Source organism: Dromiciops gliroides, chromosome 2 (genome assembly GCF_019393635.1).
Source record: "Dromiciops gliroides isolate mDroGli1 chromosome 2, mDroGli1.pri, whole genome shotgun sequence".
Classification (NCBI taxonomy): domain Eukaryota; kingdom Metazoa; phylum Chordata; class Mammalia; order Microbiotheria; family Microbiotheriidae; genus Dromiciops; species Dromiciops gliroides.
The window spans coordinates 169,009,049-169,030,008 of NC_057862.1; the positions used below are offsets into that span (position 1 = coordinate 169,009,049).

The 20,960-nt window shown below is 38.5% G+C and overlaps 1 protein-coding gene across 3 annotated transcripts in view; it reads left to right on the forward strand.

The window, feature by feature from the left end:
- ATP8B4 (ATPase phospholipid transporting 8B4 (putative)) overlaps positions 1-20,960 on the forward strand; it is a 413,855-nt gene that overhangs the window by 352,961 nt on the left and 39,934 nt on the right. For all 3 annotated transcript variants that reach the window (XM_043989130.1, XM_043989132.1, XM_043989131.1), the window contains 3 exons: positions 958-1,105; positions 6,159-6,342; positions 7,189-7,412. In XM_043989130.1, coding sequence (XP_043845065.1) covers positions 958-1,105; positions 6,159-6,342; positions 7,189-7,412 — 556 coding nt within the window. The remainder of the gene's footprint in view (positions 1-957; positions 1,106-6,158; positions 6,343-7,188; positions 7,413-20,960) is intronic.

Below are 20,960 nucleotides of genomic sequence, written 5' to 3' on the forward strand. Positions count from 1 at the left end.
TGCGGTAGTCATGTGGCTCTCCCCTGAGTTCACTTCAAAGCATGAGATTGACTCATCCTTAAGTAGAAGGCCCCGAAAGAGGAAGTGTTCTTTCCTTTGTGTTCTCTCTTTTGTTGTTTCCTAAACATGACTATGGTACTTTTGAAGGTGTTATCTAACACAACACACAAACGCAACCAATGCAGACTGGAAGTAGCCAGGTAGGTCTGCAGACACTGTTAATAAAAAAAAAACCTGGGCATTTGGGGGGTTTTCCATCTGCTACACAATCCATTTTGGTGTCTATAGTTTCTTTCCCCAGATGATCTATTCTGTTGTCTGAGCTGATGATTAAAACTTTTCCTTAAAATGTCTTGTGATTTTTATATAATGACTATGTCGATTCAGTAAACAAATTGTCATATTTCAAAGAATGTATTTCTTGGTGGGCTAAAATTTTAGACAGAGATCACATTACATTGTTCTGCAAATCTGTGTGTATTATTTTTGACATTGATGGCCGAAGGATTCCTAGAAAATTTTCTTTATTTTCTTTAAACTTCTCCCGCCCCCTCTCTAGTATTTAGTGGCAGTATTTATATGCCAAGCCAATCGTTCTTAAGTCCTTGAAGCTTAAACAACCCTTAAGAGGAAATCTGTCAAGCTCCCAGTTCAAACTCAGATCAGCAGGGTGACTTAACTTTTAAGTCATTTAAAACATTCAAGATGATTTTGTTTTCATTATGTTTACCCTTCTCCTCCCCCTCCCTACCCTTTACCTCCTGGAATGTGGAAATTTGCTATGGTATCCTCATTACTTCAAAGACATGCTGCTTGCTTGCTGAAATTGGATCTTATTCTATAATCACTCCGAGTAGTGACGAAATGAATTTAGCTCTAGGTCAGTGTCTTGTTAAAGTTAATAGGTATGCTCTGTATAGGTCACTATGATTGACTTTTTTTTTAACCTCTTTAAAGGAAAGCAAAAGAAAGATTGTTTGGAAGAAGCACAGGTTTTGCCAATGGCTATGCATTTTGTGAAAAACTACAGGAGCTAAAGCTGGGCTCAACTGTAGAGGAAACAGTAACTGGGGATTATGCATTAATCATAAATGGACATAGTTTGGTGAGTAACTTTAGAGCTTTTGTCCTTCCTTATTCTTCACCCCAATAATTGTCTCTTTTGTATTGTCACAATGAGGTCCTCTTTTATATTTCCCAAACTTCTGACATGTGGAGAAACACAGCTCGTACAAATTATGGTTTCACTTCTGCAAAGGAAATTTCTAATATTAATTTCATATTTATTGTCCTTTGAACTACCATGCAATGAAATGGTGAGTCCATAAAACTATCACATTCACAGAATCTCATTCTTGTCCTACTGGGCATGGGCCATTTAATGCTATTATTTAAGAGTTTGTGTAAGGGGAATATTGCGAATCCCTGCCAATTAATTAACAGAATGCAACAGGATGGATGGAATACAATTGTTTTTCTTGCTAATGTTTGCGATTTGAGGAGCACAACCTGACCTTCAAATAATTACCACACCAAATTATTGCCATTAAGATACCTCTGGTGGTTTTCCAAAATAGCAGCATTTTATAGTGATGCCAAACAATTTGCTTTGATTAGGAAATCTGGTTCTTGTCATAATAGAATAAACTTGCATTGTGCTTTTAATGTAGTTCAGGTTCTAAATCTTGAACAAGTATCAAAGTGTCCTTCTGAGCTTCTAATTTAGAAGACAAAATCTCCCATTGCACTGTGCTGGAATTATCATTTCTACGCACAAAAGACCTAATCTCACATCTTTCTCTGGCTTTGATGTGCATTTTTCACTTTGGGAGTTTGAAGAAGAAATATATCTTCCTGTAGACAGTTTCTTAGAGGACAAAAGCAGTTGGATGTGAGTAGATTGTATTTTTTCCCCCTGTGATCAGCTGTCTGTTAGCTCTTAGCGTTTTAGGCATTATCCAGCTGGATTCCAGACATAATGATGTGTTGCCTTCCACACCATGGAAAGTTACAGAGCTCAGCTGCAGGCCAAACTGAAAGGTTGTACAAGCGGTACTACCCTCCTCTCTTGCATAGATTAGCAGCGACCCAAGGTTGTAATGTGGCAGCTGGTCATCAAATTGTTGGCCTGTCTTCCGATTGGGAAGGTGACCATCCTAAAAGCATTCCTACAAGGCAGTGGTTTGATTCCCCTTTGGTAGATCCAAAGAGATGATGAAGCAGTGGGAAAAGAGCAACTTGGAATGGAGCAATTTTAAATGTTTACCTCTATACATTCTACTAAGTCCACGTTTCTTTTCAAGAAATGTTCATGTTTCAAGTGGTGTCAACACACATTTCCTTCAAAGAAAAAAAAAGTCACTGATTGTTATTTTGCCCTAAGTTTAAACCTCAGGCTTTACAGGGTTTAGATCAGCCCACTCTACCTTGCAGATTGCTAACACCTGTCCTTCCTCCATTGATTACATGGTGGGATAGTTGTAGACTAAACTGAAAGGCATCAGTCATTCCTAGATGGGTGATTGGGCTCTGTGTATACAGGGTCATAGTTTCTTTAAGGTCTTGTATCATTTAGCCTACATCAGGTCAGTAGACCCTTTCATAAACTGTATAATCAAATACTTCTCATTAATGGTTCAAAGGAATCTGACTTCAACCATATCTTAATATTTTTATTGCCTCGAGGAGCAGCATGCTATATTAGAAAGAATAGTGTACTAAGAAGTTGGATTTTGCTATACATTAGCTGTTATTTTTTAGCAAGTCATGTGAACATAAGATCATAACTTTAAGACTTAGGGGGAACCTCAGGGATCATTTGGTTCCAACTCCTTCTTTTTTTTCCAGATGAGGATCTGGGGCCTGGAGAGGTAAAGTGATCTGCCAAAAGTCAGACCGTTAACAGATAACAGAGCTGGGATTCACACCCAGGTCTTCTGAGTCCAAGTCCATTACTCTGTACCCTATTGCTTCAGTCTCACTTTCCTTTCCTTTAAAATGGGGCTCATAATACCTCTCCTGAATACCTAATAGGGCTATTTGGAGGAACACGGGAATTGGTGTTTTTGAAAAAAAAATAATGTAAAGGGCTAAAAATGCAAAAAAAGTATTATATACAGGGATATGTTTGCTAACAAGAAAATAGAATAATAATAAAGTTTTTATAATATTTTGTTATCATTATACTTTTCTGGGCATTTTGAATGACTGTAACCTTAAATTTAAAGTATTTTATGATATGTAATTTACCCCATGTATATTCCACATTTAATATATATTAAAGAGATTTTTTTTTTAATTCACAGACTTTATAGGAAGGGTAGGACTTTGATCTAGGCCACTGTTTTCTTGACAATGATATCTTCTAAATCAGAACATCTCTAGTAGAAATACTGTAATTGGGGGCTAAGGTTACTATCTGTCCTATGTTGAAAAAGATAGACTAGGGGGCAGCTAGTTGGCACAGTAGATAAAGCACCAGGCCTGGATTCAGAAGGACCTGAGTTCAAATTCGGCTTCAGACACTTGACACTTACTAGCTGTGTGACCTTGGGCAAGTCACTTAATCCTCATTGCCCTGCAAAAATATTAAAAAAAAAAAAGAAAGAAAAAGAAAAAGATAGACTAGGATTTGAGGTAAATGCTTGCTAACAATTTTTTCAGTGTCTAGAAATGCAGCACCATTATTAGCGGCTAACACAATAGTATGCTTGGGTTGTCCCTAATAACTAAGATAACATGCTTGCAGACAGCTACTACCGGTGCCATTGACATCAACAAAAAGGCCCTGCCTTGTACGTGTATTTGCATATACCTCTGTGACAGAGAGTTTATACTGGCAAGGGAGTAGGGACAGGATTCGATTCTGAAAAGGTAGCTCTATACTAGATAAGCCACAGGTGAAAGAGGCAGGGAAGTACTTATTTCTATTTACTTTTTTTCTTTTTCTTATTCTCTCTCTCTCTCTCTTTTTTTTTTTTTTTTTTTTTTTTTTTAGTGAGGCAGTTGGGGTTAAGTGACTTGCCGAGGGTCACACAGCTAGTAAGTGTTAAGTGTCTGAGGCCGGATTTGAACTCAGGTACTCCTGACTCCAGGGCCAGTGCTCTATCCACTGCGCCACTAGCTTCCCCTTTTTCTTATTCTCAGACTATTCTGTTGCCTGGCTTCCTTGGCTCCATGATCTCATTAAAATAAGTTATGTGCCCAAAGGTGTTGATCACACTCAACCACACCTTCTCATATTCGACTCTTGGGTATATTCTGCCATAAATAGTCCACTGAGGGTTTACCAGTGTGCTGAGACCTTCCTTTTAACATGAAATGACTACCAATGTGGTGCTCAGGCTAATCTTTTCATCTGTTAATCCTCAGTCTTGCTATTTAATTGGACCTCCTCCTTTTCCTATCATGCAGAAACTGGATGATATATTTTAGGCTACTTCATGTACACATGTTGTTGCTTGTATACTATAGTTTAATTACATCCACAATATGTCTCCATATTTCCTTTTGGGAGATCAGTAATTGTTATATTTTGAAAACTGGTGGATTCTCTGATATGTAACCATATGGCATTACCAGAAAAATATCAATGTTAAAAAATGATGGGTTTTTGTTTCAGGCAGCAGGGTGAGATCATTGAAAAGGCTTTACTGTTATCCAATTGCAACTTCCCTACTCTCTGCCTCCTTTTTGATTTTAGTTCCAATTCATTGCCCCCTCTCTAATGTCTACTAAAGATACTGATGCACCAAACCCTCCATTTAACCACACACCAACAGTTGGACAATAGATGTTCTTCCTCACTGTGGTTCTTCCTGTGGATGTCGTTAGGACAAATGTTTTCATGTGAGCCTATTCGAAGGCTTGGCACAATTAGTAAAATGTCATCTACATTTTTATGCTCTGTCTGAAATTGTTAACCAGAGGGTAATTAAACAACACTTTCTCTCTTATTACATTTATCAAGGAATTTTGTCTTATCTTAACATATGCATACCCAACAAGTGGTAGCTAGGTGGCACAGTGGATGGAGTCCTGGGTCTGGAATCATGAAGACTCATCTTCATGAATTCAAATCCAGCTTCAGACACTTATGTGTGACCGTGTACAAGTCACTTAACCCTGTTTGCCCCAGTTTCCTCATTTGTAAAATGGACTAGAGAAGGAAATGGCAAATTACTCCAGTATTTTTGCTAAGAAAACCCCAAATGGGGTCTTGAAGAGTTGGACATGTCAGTAATGACTCAACAATAGCAAAAATACACAATAAGGGGATAATTCCACTTCTTTTTGAAGGATTCCAGAGAGGGGGACATTTCTTCTGAGGCAATACACTCCACTTTGGGGCAACTTTTAATTGTTAGGAAGTTTTTCCTGACATCCAGACTCTGCAATTTCCATTATCATTGTGAGTTCTGCCCTCTGTGGCCAAAGGGACTAAATTTAATCCCTCTTCCTAATGATAAGCCTTAAAATACTAGAAGACAGCTATCATATTACACCCCCCCATCCCTAAGTCTTTTCTCTATTTCCTTCCATTTATTCTCTAGCATTATGAACTCTCCATCATCTGGATTGTTATGGTTCTTCATCATCTGGATTGGATTGCTCTCCTTTGTATACTCTCAAATTCATCTATGTCCTTACACTGTGGTGCTTATAATTGAATGCAATATTCTAGATGTGGTCTGAATAGGGCAGATTACACAGAGACTATGACCTTCTTATTCCTGGAAGTTCTGCTTCTTTTAATGTAGCCCAAGTGCATTAGCTCTTCTGGCTGCTACTTCACACTGCTGACTCATAGTGAATCTGAAGTTTGCTAAGAAACCCTTAGCCTTTTTCAGAAATACTGCTGAGGAACTATGCCTCCCCATCTTGTACTTGAGAAGCTGAATCTTTGGACCCAAGTGTTAAGACTTTATGTTGATTTAATTTTACCTTAATATGTATGGTCCAGTACTCTAGAATGACAAGATGTTCTTGATCCTGATCCTAGCGTCCAATGTGGTTGTCCTTGCTCCCTGCTTTGAGTTTTGTAGATTTAATAAGCATGAAATCTATACCTCTATCCAAGATGCTGATAAAAATGTCAAATAGAACCTACAATTGATTGTATCTTGCAATGTTCCTTTTCTGGAAACTTTTTTTAACAGGGTTATGCACTTGAAGCCAATCTAGAGAATAAATTCCTAGAAATTGCCTGCATTTGTAAGACTGTGATTTGCTGTAGAGTTACTCCTCTTCAGAAAGCCCAAGTGGTGGAGTTGGTTAAGAAGAAAAGAAAGGCAGTCACTTTGGCAATTGGAGATGGAGCCAATGACATCAGCATGATAAAAAGTAAGACGTCATAAAATAAAGAGTGTATGTGTTATTTATCCATCCAACAGTCAAATAGGAGAGGTAGGCCAAAAGAAAACTAATCATATATAATAGAGGATGCTTATAATCAGGCAAACTTGGGATCAAGCCCAGCCTCTGACATACTGGTTCTGTGACCCTGAGAAAGTTCCTCACCTCATTATTCAAGGTAATTTTCTCAGACCATAAGTTGCAAAACAGTTTATGATATTTATTTGGTAGAGGGGGAGGTTGTTTGTTTGTTTTTTTAACTATGTGTCTACTTTTGCTGATGGATATAATCGGTCTGGACCAAAGTTAAAAAAATGCATATAATCAATCATTTTAGTTATTGTAATCATCATCATGAATCATAAATAATCATATAGGAAATCTGCAAAATAGATTATATAGATAGAATCCTTTATAAAATGGATGATTCTATTATTCTAGTCTCTAGTAGCATTAGGAAGTTTTAAAACTTTTGTTATTTTTCAATCTATGACTTCTGTTGGAATGGAAACTCTCTCCATCAACGCAGGTCTGTATCTGTCCATAACAGTTTTAGGAAGTTGTTTGAGATATAGAGAAACATATGTAATTTGCCTTGGGTGATATAGCTTGTAGGGTCAGAGGTGGGATATGAAACTAGGTCTTCCAGACTCAAAGCCCAGTATTCCTTCCATGAAGCTGTGTTGCTTCAAGTAAGGTATCTGGGTCTTTTGTGGTTATAAGAAGATCATCTGACCAAGCTGACCATGAAATGCTTGTTTCCAAAAGAGTTAAATCAGTGGGTTTTTAAAAAAGTTGGAGGGGGGCTTCATTTGTCTCTTTTTCACTTTACAGGTGCACACATAGGAGTTGGCATCAGTGGTCAAGAAGGAATGCAAGCAGTTTTAGCCAGTGACTATTCCTTTGCACAATTTAGATACCTCCAGCGACTTCTCCTGGTTCATGGAAGGTGGTCCTATTTCCGTATGTGCAAGTTTCTGTGCTATTTCTTCTACAAGAATTTTGCCTTCACACTTGTGCACTTCTGGTTTGGATTCTTTTGTGGTTTCTCAGCACAGGTTGGTAATGAGCATTTTTCTTTCTTTAACCAGATCCCTAAAGAACCCCTTCCTTGAGGCTTATATCAAATTATTATGACCTGTTTTTAAACTTTAAAAAGGTTGTGGATCTAACTTTCACTAAAAAATTATGTTAGATGCTGAGTGAAAATGACAGTACATTTAGTGAAAGATAATTAATAATTGACAAACACCAAATATAAGAGGAATATGTGTTGAAAGTAATTGTTTATATTGCCCAAAGAATCATAGAACTATGGGATCTTCACACTGGAAAGGAGTGTGGAGATCCTCTAGTACAACCATATTTTACAAAGAAGGAAACTGAGGCTCATAAGGATAAAGGAATATACCTGGGGGCACACAGTGGATTGTAGGCACTTAAGGTAACTGGTTACTTTCTTAATTATTAATCACATCTTGTTTACCTACTTTGATATGATGAGAGGAAAATTTGAGGTTTGAATTTTGTCTGAATACCAATGCCATAGAAACAATCTAATTTTGAGTTATTTCTATCAGAATAATGGCCAAGAACAATCTTATGGTTGATTGCCCTGAAAGCAAAAGAATTTGAAATAGTGGCTCAGTCATTATAACCCTGCCATGGATATTATTCTTTTTTTTTTTCTTTGCAACAAACATTTATTTTATTTTTTCCAGTTACAGGTAAGGGTAGTTTTCAACATTCATTTTCATAAGATTTAGAGTTCCAAATTTTTCTCCCTCCCTCCCTTTCTTCCCCCTTCCACAAGACAGCAACCAGGTTATGTACTTACAATCCACAAGTGCTCTTTTTATCAATTCTTTCTATGGGGGTGGATAATATGCATCATCATTAGTCCCTAGGAATTGTCTTGGATCATTGCATTGCTGAGAGTAGTCAAGTCATTCACAATTGCTCATTGCACAATACTGCTGTCACTATGTACAATGTCCTCCCAGTTCTGCTCACTTCACTATACATCAGTTCCTATCAGTCTTTCCAGGTTTTTCTGGGATCATCCTGTTTGTCATTTCCTATAGCACAGTACCATTCCACCACAATCATATACCACACTTCTTCAGTCATTCCTCAATTGATAGACATTCCCTTGATTCCCAATTCTTAGCCACCACAAAGAGTTGCTATAAATCTTTTTTGTACAATTTTTACCCCTTTTCTCTTTTTCATGATTACTATTGTTAACTGTTTCCCTCCATCCTATTCCCTTCTCCATGATATTGACTCTACTATCTATCTTCTTTCACCCTATCCCTCTTCAAAAGAGATTTGCTACTGTCTGTCCCCTCCCCCAATCTGCCCTCCCTTTTTTTGCCCCTCTCTCTTTATCCCCTTCCCCATCTACTTTCCTGCAGGGTTAGATGGATTACTCCACCTAATTGGGTGTGTGTGTGTGTTAATCCCTCCTTGAGGTAACTCTGATGAGTTTAAGGTCTTTGAGCCTATTCTGATGAGTGTAAAATTCATTTACTTCCCTGCTCCTCCCCTATTTCTTCCCCAACTCCATAAGCCCTTTCCTGTTTCTTTCATGTGGGATTTCACCCCATGCTACCTCTTCCCTTCCCCTACCCCCAGTGTATTCCCCTCACCCCTCAATTTAACCCTAAAAATGTCATCATGGGGCAGTGAGGTGACACAGTGGATGAAGCATCCCCCCTGGACCTAGGGGGATCCCAGCCAAAACCCAGCCTCAGACACAAGATAGTCACCCACTGCATGACCCCAGGTATGTCCCCCAAGTCCAATTTTTATGGTTCTCTAGGGTCTTGTATTTGAAAGTCAAATTGGCCATTCAGTTCATATCTTTTCATCACAAATGCCTGAAAGTCCTCTTTTTCATTGTCCCATTTTTTTCCTCTGAGAGATTATACACAGTTTTGCGGGATACATGATTCTTGGTTGTAATCCCAATTCCTTTGACCTCTGGAATATCATATACCATGCTCTTCAGTCCTTTAATGTAGAAGCTGCTAGATCTTGTGCTATCCTGACTGGGGCTCCACAGTACTTGATTTTTTTTCTTTTTGGCAGCTTGCGATATATTCTCCTTGACCTGAGAGCTCTGGAATTTGGCTATAATATTCCTAGGAGTTCTCCTTTTGGGATCTCTTTCAGGAGGATGATTTCAGCACATTCTTCTGTGAGTTTTGTTGCTCCAGGAATTGTCCTGTGACATTATTTGGATGTTTTTTGGAGTGATCATGTCATGAGTTGAGAGCTCCATTGATATTGTTCTTGATACACTTTCTGGTCATTTGTATAGCAGGCTTTTTCCACTTAGGTTATCATTTCCACCTCCCCTCTGTTTCCCTCACCTTCATGCTTACTTTCTCCACTGGATCCTTGGACTCTATCACTAGTACTACTTAGTTACTACCTAGCTTTTGTCTTATTTTGCCCAAACCAAGTCAGTTAGGTGTTAAGCTCTTGCTAAGTCTCAGGCACTGTGCTAAGTGCTAGGGATGCAAAACAAAACAAAACCAGTCCCTGCTCTCAAGATGCTCATAGTCTAATGGAGGGAACAACATGCAAACAACTATCTACAAACTATATATATGTGTGTATGTGTATATGTATGTGTATGTATATATGTATACACACATATGTGTATATATTTATATGTATGCACACATGTATATATACATATATGCATGTGTCTGTCTATCTGTCTGTATGCGTGTGTGTGTGTGTGTGTGTGTGTGTGTGTGTGAGTGTGAGAGAGAGTGAATTGGGTCCTGGGAAAGGCTTCCTGCAGATGGAAAGGTTTTAGCTGAGGCTTAAGGAAAGCCAGGCAACAATCTCACTTCCCCAAGATTTTCATACCGTGCCTTCAGGCATGTACCAATCCTCTCCTCCCCTTTTAGTTACCTTTTATGTGTTGCCCCATCAGAAAATAAATTCCTTGAGAGGAAAGACAATCTTCCTAGCTTCTATTTCTATCTCTAGTGTTTACTATAGAACCGGGTACATAGTAAAATTTTTTTTTGTTTTTTGTTTTTGTTTTTGTTTTTGCAGGGCAATAATTGTTAAGTGACTTGCCCAGGGTCACACAGCTAGTAAGTGTCAAATGTCTGAGGCTGGATTTGAACTCAGGTCCTCCTGAATCCAGGGCTGGTGCTTTATTCACTGTACCACCTAGCTGCCCCATAGTAAACTTTTAATAAATTATATCTATTTATCTATTTATCTGTCTGTCTGTCTAGGCTATCAACTTTGCACAGCTCTACCTTCCTTAAATCCAGTTCATCCACAAGTCAAGAAATCACCCTCATGGTATTGTTGGCCTTCTTTGAGAATGAAGGACAAACAACCACAGCCTATCTCTCTGTCTGTCTATAATTTAATAGCAACAATATTCGTATTACCTCTAAAAATTGAACAGTGGTTGATGTCTACACCAAAGAAGAAAAATGAGCAAATTTATGAGTCAGTGTTCATTGTAAGGAATAAAAACCTTGTGAGCTTAAGTAAGAGATACTATATTATGACTACAGGCATCAATATTGGAGAATTTTGACTCTGAGTTCTTGCTGTGAAATAGAAGACCTGAATTCAAACATATCAGTGAAATTAGAACACACACACACACACACACACACACATTTTTCTAGAATGATAATAACCAACCATGTCGGTATTGATTTTCCCATGATAAGCAAAACCAGAGGACAAAAGCAAGTTGCAATTAAATGGAAGGATGACTCATCACTTTTCTTCAGAGAGGCAAACAAGGGACCTGGGGGAGTTAGTCTGGTCATATGCCCAAAGTCAATAAGAAATGCCATTTTCATAGGACATTCGGTCATCATGTCTTTCAGTCCTTGTGAAAGAACTTGTGAAAGGTATTAGCAGTTTATTCACCAACTGTGGTTGAGGATAAAGAAGTAGAGGAAGTCTAACTTGCCCAAATCATGCAATGCTAGTAAACATATATTTTAATACTTGGTGATTTTGGTGTAAAGGTAGTCACAGAGGAGGATGGTGAAAAATACACTGGAAAATATGACTCAGATTTGATGAACAAGACATATAAGATGCACAGAAGTCTTATGCCTATATACTATATATCATTATTATTATTATTATTATTTTTGCAGGGCAATGAGGGTTAAGTGACTGCCCAGGGTCACACAGCTAGTAAGTGTCAAGTGTCTGAGGCTGGCTTTGAACTCAGGTACTCCTGAATCCAGGGCCAGTGCTTTATCCACTTCGCCACCTAGCTGCCCCCTATATATCATTATTAATTTCTTCCAGAAGAGGGTTGAAAAGCATTATTAGATATGGTGAGAACTGAACCTAGTCTCATAGAATGAAGTTTACCATATCAGCAGACTTGAAAGAACTGGTTCCTGAAAAGGAATAGATATCATAATCACTGTTTTTGTCCAGTAAGACCATCTACTAGTTAGATCAAAGTTCAATATGAACATCGAATTGAAAGAAACAAAAAATGTAAGAAATAACAGCCTTATTCTGATCCATTCAAGTGAGCCATGGATGATAAAATTAGGACTTTTTTTTTTTTTTGATGAGGCAATTGGAGTTACGTGACTTGTCCAGGGTCACACAGCTAAGTGTCTGAGGCTGCATTTAAACTCAGGTCCTCCTGAATCCAGGGTTGGTGCTCTATCTACTGGACCACCTATCTGCCCCGAGGACGTTTTTATTTTTTTTTAAGGAAAAGATGATTTCCATCTTGTGCAAAACCTTAACTGAAGTAAAGTGGTTGCCAAGGCGCTTCCTTAGTTGGCAAATCTAGAAGCATAGCAGCCAAAGGCATCACCAATGTAGAAGGCAAAGCAGTGGTCTTCACTATTTTATCTACTCTATCGCATTTCCCTTCAGGTACAATGAAGAGACCTCTGTTGGGTACAATGTCTGTTATTTTTGAACATTTTTTACTCTTCTGTGATCCCATTTAGGGGTTTTCTTGGCAAAGATATTGATGTGATTTTCTATTTCCTTCTCCAGCTCATTCTACGGATGAGCAACTGAGGCAAACAAGTTAAGTGACTTGGCCAGGGTCACAGCTAGTAAGTGTCTGAGGTTGGATTTGAACTCATGAAGATGAATCTTCTTGATTACAAGCCTAGTGCTCTATGTATGTTGTGCCACTTAGCTTCCCAGTCTCTAATATTGCCAAAGATGACCTGTATTCAAGAAATGGGATCAAGGGAACTTATGACCAGATATGGAAGTAGGGAGTCATGTGGTAAGAGGGAGGGATAACAGATGGAGAGAACTAGTACTCTACTAGTTCTGAGGAAGTATACAAGAACCCAGAGGAAGACTTCTAGCATCGTGGATCCATAGGAGGATAATGACCAGCATCATAAAGGAAGAAAAGCAAAGAGGTGTTGCCCTGCACACCTACTAAGTAAGTGAAGCTTCTCATAGATGAGATCAAAGATCCACTCCAGGAATGAAATATGATGGAAACTTATCTGATCATTTCAATGAAACCACAGCACAATACCTTAAAGCAGAAAACAGTCATCCTTGATAAAGAGAAGTATAAATAATGCATATTAACTATTTTTCTAACCAGCCTTCACTGCTGTGGACATTTGTGTTTGAGTTTTATTGATGACATTACTATTAGTGTCACACATTTTTCTCTCAGAGTTGGAAAAAACTTTAGGGATCATCTAGTTCAGCTTCCTCATTTAACATTTGAGGAAACTGAGGCTCAGAGAGATTAAGTGATTGAGGTCACAGAAGAAGTAAACTGGGGACCCAGACTTTGAAACCATATCTTCTGACTCCAAAATTCAACAATCTTTCCATTGAATCAATGTGCTCTTCTGATCCAGGACTGTGTGAATTTAATGATGGACACTTCAAAACAACAACAACAACAACAAAGTAAAGAAGGAAGAAAGAAAAAGAATGTGCACATGACATACTTTTAAGTTTAATCTGCATTGTTAGCATTTTCTCCATCTCTTTCTTAAGGCTAGACACTCAACAAGATAATAAATTAAGTACTGATTTGTAGCATTTGCTGATTTCCAAGGTGTATAGGTTCACACTGAAAAGAGCTGACCCCACTGCACCCCTGGCTTTTGTTATATGCTAGAAATGTTTCATTTGCTAAATTTTATTAATACTGAGAGAGCTTGATATTCAAAAGAACCTTGTGGGAAGATCTTTTGTAAGGAGAATAATAACCCTCTAGTTTACCTGTTTTATAGGGTCTGGAGGCTTTTGTATATTGTTCTTCAGATGAGGCTGACCTGCATTTCCTTGACCTTTTCCCTTTAATACTGAAGTAATCTAGAGAAAATGAAATAACAGATTGTGCCCATATTAGGCTCCTCTTATTATTGACAATGGGGCAGCTGGGTGATACAATGGATAGAGTGCCAGGCCTGGAGTTAGGAAGACTCCTCTTCCTGACGTCTAAACTTGCTTTCCACAATTATTATCTGTGTGACCCTGGGAAAGTCATATAACCCTGTTTAACTCAGTTTCCTCATCTGTAAAATGAGATGGAGAAGGAAATGGCAAACTAGTATCTTTGCCAAGAAACCCAAACATTACTAATAGTAGAGCTCTTTGCAGGCAAGAGAAAAGACATACAAGGCTTGTCTTTAGATTCTGGGTAACACAAGAATTCATCCTGTTGATATTTAGCAATCTACAATCAGGGTCTCCTATTTAAGAGTATGGGAAAATAGACAAGTGTTAAATCTGCTTGCTCACACATATTAAATTGTACTTCTTGTGTCTTTTAACATGGGGAAGTGTCAGGGTTTGGCCCACTCAATTCATAACCATCCAAGTTGTGTTTATTTGGGGGTTTCTCTGAGAGACTAAGTTCCATCCCATGCTGGTTTGGGACACATGAGGTTTTCATGTTGCACAGGGTGGAGTACCAAATGAACCTGGAAAATCATTGTTAACTGGCAGAGGTGCAGTCCGACCCCTCCTAGTGCTAGTCCCACCCCCATTTGGCATTCTATGTGGGCACAGATTTCTGATGTGCTGTTAGTGATTTATACATGGTGTGATGTAACAGAGAAAGCCAAGAGTATAATTATTGGGGCCATCTCTAAACAGGACTGTGAATTAGAAGAACCATCAGCCTTAGAAGCAGGCAGGGAATGTAATATCATCTAGTCTAATGCTCTTGTTTTAGAGATGTGGAAGCTGAGGCCCAGAGATGTTAGTGACTTGCTCAGTGTCCCACAAGAGAAGAGCCTCCAAACCTGGAGCTCTGTCTACTATGCCAAGCTATTTGTCATTCAGTTGTTCTCCAATGACTTTCCATTTCCTCATTTTTTTAAACCAACATGTTTACTTGCCTTTCAGTTAGCCAATGAAATAATTTATACTAAAGTGTTAATGATTCTCAGAGGTATTTGTTTTATTTTTTTTTAAAAATCTTATTTCTATTGATATATTTTGTTTTTACATAACTTTCTCTTCTGAAGACATCCCTCCTTTGCCCTTTACAGTAAGCCATCGCTCATAAAAATTTTTCTTAAAGAGAAAAAAAAAGCAATTCAGCAAAACCAACCAGCTATGTCTGATAGTATGTATAACATGATATACTCATAGTACCTGGATTCTTCAAATAAGGGAGGGAGGTTCTTTTTCTCAACTCTTCTGAGGTCATAACTCTTCATGGTCATTATAATTATATATTGGTAATTTTCTTTTATTCTGGCTTTTGTTTCTGTTTTTACATTGTTATTGAGTCTTTTTTAAAATGAGCTCTGCTTCCTTCACTCTTTGCATTTTAAAAGAAGAATCTTAGAGAGAAGGTTGCTTAAATAAAAGAATTCAATCTGTAAAGGTATAATTTAGTCAGGGGATTCTACCTAGATGAAGGAGAAGCTTTATTGTTAAGACACGGCCATGTGGGGGTTGGATGTGATGCATAGAGAATAAATCTATGAATTCTCTACCTTCCTCCAACTCCCATTCCTCAGCTTCTTTCTCAGGAGTCTAAGAACAAAGGATGTTCTTGTGAACTCACAGTTTTATCCTTAGAAAAACCATTTGCCCTGAATTTGTATTTCTTTTCCTATCCTTTTGTAGAGGATTGGGTAATCTAGAAAGGAACATTAGGGCCACTTTTACTTCTCTCCCACGAGCCTAGGGCCATCATTAAGAACTCTCTGGTTCTTCTTCTAGGCCCCATCTTGACCCTTTTTTTATTTAGTCCTTTCTGACTTTTCATGACCGTATTTGGAGTTTTCTTGACAGAAATACTGAAGTGGTTTGACATTCCATTCTCCAATTCATTTTACAGATGAGGAAACTGAGGCAAACAGGTTTAAGTGATTTGCCCAGGGTCACACAACTAGTAAGTGTCGATTTGAACTCACAAAGATGAGTCTTTCTGACTCCATACCTATCACTCTATCCACTGAGCCACTTGGTTGGGCTCTTCTGACATTCTAAACCCAAAACTGTCTCTCAAGCTTAAAGGTATTTCCCAACCTGAAGGTTTTATAATCCCTCCACTTTTCCTGGCATGTGATATATGTATCTAACAGAAGGAAAAAGATGTCTCTAGTCCAGGGTCAGGTATCATTCTAACTCTTCTCAGTCTTTCCCAGGGGCTCTTTCATCATTGTTCAACCTGACTGAGTTTTATAGGTGGTTCTCTACCTGTATTTTCATATGTCCTTTATGATACTAAGGACTAGAGTAATTTAGAGTGAGTAGAGTGGGTGGGATATGGGGCTCATACCTGATTAGTGGAAAGAGTGTAGGTAGAAATTCCAGAAGTTGCCACCTATATAATTGGTATCCCCTGTTTCCTATGGGTTTTATATAATTGCATAGAAACTGATCCATCCTTTAAAAAAAACTACACACCCCCGGGAAGTGAGTGGATACCTTTAAAATTTATAAAATGAAAGAGGCTTTAATTTCAGTAGGTAGGATGGTGTTCCTTAACTTCAACATTTAAATAATCACACATTCGCATAAAGATATTTTGAACATGTCAGTTATAACTTAGAGGAGCAAAAACCTTACTGGGCTCACACTTGAATAATCATGAAGTTTTTATCCAGTTTGTACTAATTTATAGCATGATTAAAATTGGATTATTGCTTTTAAAAAAGAACCTAACCTTTCTTCTTAATTCAGCAATTATTTATTGAGAGGCAGTATAGTATATTGGAAAGAGGATGGCCTTAGAGCCAGGAAGATCTTCATTTAAATCTTACTTCTCCCCCACATTCTAGGTGAATCACCAGTATCAGAAAATAGAACTGTCTAAATACCTCCATCAATGTTGATTGACAGCTTATCTTATAACAGTGCTTCTCAGAAATTTTGGTCTCAGTGCTCCTTGACACTGTCAAATATTATTGAGGAACCCCACCAAGGGCTTTAATATGTGTACAATATCTACTGATATTTAAAAATTAAACCATATTTAATATGAAAATAGTTTTGATCTTGAGAACTGGTGGTTGGGAATGGAAACTCTCCCCTTTTCCCCATGCCACAGTTTGATGACTACTGATTATAGTTCTAAAGCTTTGCACTGAGACATTAAGTGACTTTCTCATGGTCAGATAGCTAGTCCGTGTCAGAGGAAGTCTTTGAATCCAGGGCTTCTTATCTCTGAGGATGCCACAGTGCCTCAAGGAGTGTGTGGTCTAGTTTTTACTTGAAGGAAGCATTCTTTAATATTCTTGTTGTGGTTACATTCATATAGAATTTATCCAATTACAAAGCACTTTCCTTCTAATTCATTAGGAGAGGTAGTACAGATATTTTTCACATGGACAGAGAAGTGGCTTTCCCACAGTACCCACTGTTAGTGAGGGTCAACTCTGATAGGAGCCCAAATTCTCTGATTCTCTAACCAGTCATAGTTTTTACACACCAATGGATGTTGATATCTCAGGACACAAATGGGGTATGCTCTATCACCACCTTGTAGAGGACATAGGAAAGAAGGATTAGGGGATGTTTCCTTTATTAGAATGGTGGCCAGGGAAATCTTTTACTTTTTATTAATCTAAGTTAGGGAAAAATGTTTAATTCAGGGCACGATTTCCCGTTTTTCTAGAGCAACAATGAGGATATCATGGCCTGTATCTTTAGAATGGCTATACTTCTTTTGTTAGATCAGAAACAAAAGTGAGCAATAACTCTACCCCATGGACTGAATAGTGAGATAGACCAATTATAAGTTGACTATAACATAACTTTCACTGAAGTCCTATCCCCGTGCCTCATTGCGAAATGTTCAATATCTTTTCCAGGTAAGGCACAACCTCTGGTAGGTTCTACCAAGCTGAAACTCTTGTCTCTATGGGACCAACCTAGCTAAGTTCAGAGACGTTCATCACCAGAAGTTTAGCTACAGGCTGATAAATGTTTTCACCCACACTAACTCACAAAACCATCTACTAAAGGTGAAGAGTTATTGCTATTTGTTTGTTGGATGGGATTATTTAAATTGATGAAATCATAAATCTTTGTAGATTAAAGCCTCCATTCACTTGTGAGCTCCTTGAGAGGTAGGGATGATTTTTGCATCATCAGAATTTAGCACAGTGCCTGGCATATAGTAGGTGCTGGATAAATGCTTGTTGACTGGATTTTTTTTTGGCAGGGCAATGAGGGTTAAATGAATCACCCAGGGTCACACAGCTAGTAAGTGTCAAGGGTCTGAGGCTGGATTTGAACTCAGGTCTTCCTGAATCCAAGGCCGGTACCTTATTCACTGGGCCGCCTAGCTGCCCCCTTGTTGACTTGATTTGACTACATATATAATAACAGAGATGACTTGAAGTTTTGGCCTCATTGCTTCAAAAGGATTGTCATGTCTGTGTGAGACTATTTGATTGACTGTTCCTCTTTATAAGGGTGTCTTTTCCACTAGAGAGGGACACCTCTCCAAACTGTAGCATGTGTATGTGGTCAGAAAATCTATTTCACTTCTTCATAATTCTTCCAACACTTTGTCTGGATCTACATAAGACAAGCATTTACAGATGTCTGACCTCAAATGTTTCATTACTGCTATATTGTTTCTCTACATGGAACTGGTGAAGGCGCCAAAGATAAAGCAGCTTAGGAATGTGGCTCACTAATAGTCAATTAGGAGGTTTTTGTCCAGAAATCTCTCCTCAAGACAGATGAAACATACATTTGTAAAGGAAAGGAGAGCGGGGTGGGGGGGGCAGAATAAGAGGGAAAACTTGTCTGGGTATGAAGGCACTGCTCTTGATGTCTGTGGGCACTTGTTTATTACTTTTCAAATATTATTTTGTTATTCAGTATTCATAATATATTTAAGGGCTTGAACATTGGAAAATGGTCTATGGATGCCATGATAATTGAACAGTAGGATCTTTTCCAGTGGTCCAATAGGTGGCCAGAGAATTGGTCTGGAGTTAGAGTGGGGATTTAGTCATTCCCTGAATGATTTCAATTGATTTGGCAGTTGCCTAAATGTGAAATTTTGTGAAACACTTTAAAAATCTAAGTTTCTGTTACAATTATGGAATGTTAGACCTGGAAGGAACCTTAGAGATTATCTATTGCAATATTCCCATTTTTCAATTGAGGGCTGTTTCAGCTTGAGAGGGTTAACCTCTTGTTACTTGTTCAAGGTCACACAGCTAGTGAATATCAGAACTGGAAATAGAAACTAGGTTATTTGACTTCTTTCCAATCCAAGGTTTCTTCTACAATACCTCATTTAAAGATGGCTTATGGGGGTGGAGGGCAGCAGTGCACAAGGGAAAGCTCTCTGATTCTGTATACAGAGAACCTAGCTTCATATCCTGACTCTGACACTTACTTTATGATCTTTGGCAAGTCATTTAACTTCCCTGGGCCTTAGTTTCCTGCAAAATGAGGGAGATTGGACTAGACGGTTCCCTTAAGGTCCCTTCTCTATATCTATACTCCCCATCATCCCATGTTGACCTCATATTAAAAGTCATATAGCATTGATTGTAACTCTTGTTAAATAGTCTGTTCTGAACAAGAGTAATGGTGTGCTTGAGTTCAGGCATTTTGATCTCATGAATATTAGTTTTTGCACTTACTTTCTAGAAGGTATGTTGCTATATTAGCAGGACCACTGTAGAGAATATGTTGCGCATTTAGTAAAACATGTTCAGGGTTTAGTTGTTAATGGGGAGTCCACACCCAACTACCCCCATTAAATGAAAAGAACTCCCTTTGGGGTCATTTGAGCCACTTGCCCCACCTCCCCTCTGCCTTATAAGTGGAATATGATGTCTGTGGTACTTTCACAAGAAACAATGGCAGGGCTTTGTTCATGCAAAGAGGAAGAAGTTGAACTGTTGTCAAAGGTTTGGCTGTCTCTTCTCTGCTCACCAGATGGTGGAAGGAAGTAAAAGGAAGAAGAATGGAAACACAAAGCTCTAGGTGTGAGCACGGGCTTGGCAAGGATTGTTTTCTTCCTCATTTACCTCCTGCTTTTCATCAGTGAACTCTGGTTTGCAACAGGCTAGACTGGAAAATCTTTTGGTTTCCTTTCTTTGTCGTTGTCTCTCACTAGGAAATTATAGGGGAAGGAAGAGAAAAGGGTGAATGGGGAAACACTTAGAAAAGGGAAGTGGTCTTTAATGGAGGATGTTTTATAGTAACATTTTCTTTTTTTCACATTTTCTTTCTATTAAAAGGAAATTGATTTTTTTTAGCTTTGGAGAATATAGCAATATGCTTGGTAACTAGGCTTGGGAGTCCCTTGAGCCCCTGAGAGCACTACTTTCTTCCCATCCAGTTAATTAATGTCAGCAGTCTGTGTACTTATCCTCTCTGCACATTTTCAGCACAATCCCCCCCCCCCCACTTTTTTCTACTTTCTGCCATCCCTCTACCAAAGTTTCTTCAGTGGAGTTGAAAGCCCCTTAACAAAATGGAGCTAGTAGTAATGAAAACTGCAAGTTCCAGCAGATTGGGTAATAATAATCATCTGTTTAGAGGCCCTCCTTGGGTAGTCATGGCTCCAATTCCCAGTCACTTTTGCTGTCTGATCTTGGGAGGAACAAGTCTTACACATGCAATCTGAGAACTGAACATACTGGAGTCGGAACTCCATGGCTGTAGCCTCAGAACGTCAAGGGATATTGAACAATACTATGATTACCCCTTTCTTTTGTTTCCCAGCCCTAGTTCCCTTTTCTCAAGTGAACTTATTATTGGAATAGCCATTCGGCTGGGTCAATTAGAGAACAATAGACCAAACCTACAAAAATCCACTATGATTCATAAACACCTACAGTAAATATTTCTTTCGTGTGCCTCTCAACAAATTGCTTTGAGGTAACCCACATTGCTGCTGAAAAACATTGGAACAAATGTAAACAGATTGTGTGTGTGTTTTTTTTTAAAAGACACAATGTTGATTTTAAAAAGAGCGGTTTAATTACTTAACAAAGTGGCATGTGGTATTTCTTTACTACCTTGGACTGCCTCTCTAGGCCTGTTGAATTTGATCACTGGCCATTGTTCTTTGATGTTGGGCTCCAGAACATCCCAGCCAAGAGCCTGGCCTTGTAGGTGGGCTGCTGCAGATGTGAATTCCT